This window comes from Meleagris gallopavo, chromosome 4 (assembly GCF_000146605.3).
Source record: "Meleagris gallopavo isolate NT-WF06-2002-E0010 breed Aviagen turkey brand Nicholas breeding stock chromosome 4, Turkey_5.1, whole genome shotgun sequence".
Lineage (NCBI taxonomy): Eukaryota > Metazoa > Chordata > Aves > Galliformes > Phasianidae > Meleagris > Meleagris gallopavo.
Window position 1 is genome coordinate 9306267 of NC_015014.2, and position 2544 is coordinate 9308810.

Genomic DNA, 2544 nt, shown 5'->3' on the forward strand with positions numbered 1-2544 from the left:
AAAAAAAAAAAAAAGACAAAAACAACAACAAAAATCAAGTTGACTACACAAACTAGGAATGCATTTCGTTCTTTTTTCCCGTACCAGTCCTGGTTAATTCCTTATTCTAATCAGATACCCATCTGTTGTGCTGAATACAAACAAGGATTTTAAAGAAATAGTTTACAGCAGCACTCAGACTCTTTTTCAAGCCAAAGTGTATTGTGGAATGCTTCCAGGGCAGAGACTCCCCTTGTGATTTTCCTTCTCTCCCTAGGGAAGTAGCTTTTCTACCCTGAACAGGGAGCCTACAAAAAAATCACAGAATCACAGAATGGCCAGGGTTGGAAGGGACCTCAAGGATTATGAATCTCCAACCCCTGCCATATGCAGGGCCACCAACCTCCCCATTTAATACCAGACCAGGCTGCCCAGGCCCCCATCCAACCTGGCCTCGAACACCTCCAGGGACGGGGCATCCACAGCCTCTCTGGGCAGCTGTTCCAGCACCTCACCACTCTCTCTGTAAAGAACTTCCCCCTGACATCCGACCTAAATCTTCCCTCCCTCAACTTAAAACCATTTCCCCTTGTCCTGCAGTTCTCTACACTTTCAAAGAGTTGACTCCCCTCCTGTTTGTAGGCTCCCTTTAGGTACTGAAAGGCTGCAACGAGGTCACCCCGCAGCCTTCTTTTCTCCAGGCTGAACAAGCCCAGCTCCCTCAGCCTGTCTTCATAGTGGAGGTGAAGACACGCTGAGGGAGGAAGGCAGATCCTACAGCATTTCTTTTAGGAAAGAGAACTGATTCGTCTGATTGTCGTATGTAACTACCAGTCTGCAGACAGATGGAGATGTACAATAGCCTGTAAGACAATGATCTCATGTTTAATTAAACAGTGGGAAGAAACCAGATAACTAGAGTAAACTTAATTCCATTTTGGTGTTCCTCTTCAAAAAGAAAAGCAAGAAAACACCAATGTAGAACACAGCCTCCTCAAAGGTTTTCCTCTCTTTTCTAAAACTGACTTCACTTCCAAGCACTAACTGTACTTATGCAAAGCACTCATGGCTGTAATGTGCTCCCACCTAGGCAGGGGGGACCAGGATGGTGGAACACATGAGGGAGGAGCTGTACCTGCTTTCCAGATTAGATACAGTCCCAGAACTATCAGAGTGTAATTGCATAATAAAAGCTGGAATAAAACAGCTTATTCAGTGCTCTGTAGTTGGCAGCAAGAGTTCATACGCTGTAAAAAGCTAGATAACAATATTACAGGCTTGACTTGTGCTTGCCCCTGTTATATCACTGCAGTCAGTTTCCCTTTTTTTCCTCCCTTGTTTAGTTACTTAGTTCCTTATTTGTTTAATTGCCCTACTTGTTAGATGTTATTTAAAGATAGGCTACAGGTTGCTTCACTAAAGCTTTTCTTTTTGTTAGTAACTTTTCTGGTACCACTGATCAATAGTTTTTCTTCTCATGCTAGTTTTAAAGGTACACAAGCACACAAAATATCTGATTTTTAATATACAATACAGTTTTTTTTACACATACAAACCTGTATGATTTGTTGTCAAGTTAATTCTTTTTGCAACTATATGTTTTATTTCATCGAGGGCACTGCTCAGCTCATGTGATCTTTTCTTATTTTCTTTTTCAGCATACAATAGTCTTTGATGAAGTTCCAGGAACTGGTGTTGGTACATATATAGGTCATTTCCTGCAAACAGAACATAATTTATTTGCAGAGCTGAGTTAATATTATAGTATAAAGCAAAAACTTAAGAACAGGAGACAGTCCAGAAGAAGACATGATGAGGAGTATAGGAACAAAGATGCTGCTCAAAGTGTACTCATAGAATGAAGAAGCCTGGAAGAGAATTCAGAAGTAGAATTTAGGGAGCACAGCTGGGTAAAGGCTTGGAACTGAAGCCACAAATTAAGAGTATAATGCCAGTAATAAGGAAAAAGTCAGTGAAAGACTCTGAATTACAAAGGAAGATGCTATCCAGTAAACCCAACATTTTTCAGTAAGTGACTCATGCAGATGATTCCTTGTCACACTGAAGACTGTAATTATGTAATGTTCCTTTGTAGGAAACACTGAAGAACTGGATCTCACGACAACTCCATGAATAATAACATCAAGAGAACAGGCAGGATTCCAGAACACTGCTGTTCAAAACCACGTTGTTTCCTCAGGGAAGCTAACATGCAAATCAAACATCACAGTAATAACCAACAAATATTTTACTGTGCAGCAATACAATTACATGCAATGTAATATGAAGAGATCGTCCTCCTCCCAGAAACAAATTTCCTAGGTCAACTACTTAATAGATAATTTTTTGCTAATGGAATGCATTAGAAGAAGCACCAAATTTCACCGAATCACAGAATGGCCAGAGTTGGAAGGGACCTCTAGGATCATGAATCTCCAACCCCCCTGCCACATGCAGGGCCACCAACCTCCACATTTCATAGCAGCCCAGGCTCCCAGGGCCCCATCCAATCTGGCCTTGAACACCAGGTAAACAAAGGATTTTGTAAAGTTTTAGTAGGGGAAA

The 2544-nt window shown here is 41.2% G+C and overlaps 1 protein-coding gene across 2 annotated transcripts in view; it reads right to left on the reverse strand.

The window, feature by feature from the left end:
- Nucleotides 1–2544, reverse strand: part of MGAT4D (MGAT4 family member D) — a 31637-nt gene that overhangs the window by 21702 nt on the left and 7391 nt on the right. For both annotated transcript variants that reach the window (XM_010709511.3, XM_010709510.3), the window contains exon 2: nucleotides 1536–1697. In XM_010709511.3, coding sequence (XP_010707813.1) covers nucleotides 1536–1683 — 148 coding nt within the window. In that variant the 5' untranslated portion in view covers nucleotides 1684–1697. The remainder of the gene's footprint in view (nucleotides 1–1535; nucleotides 1698–2544) is intronic.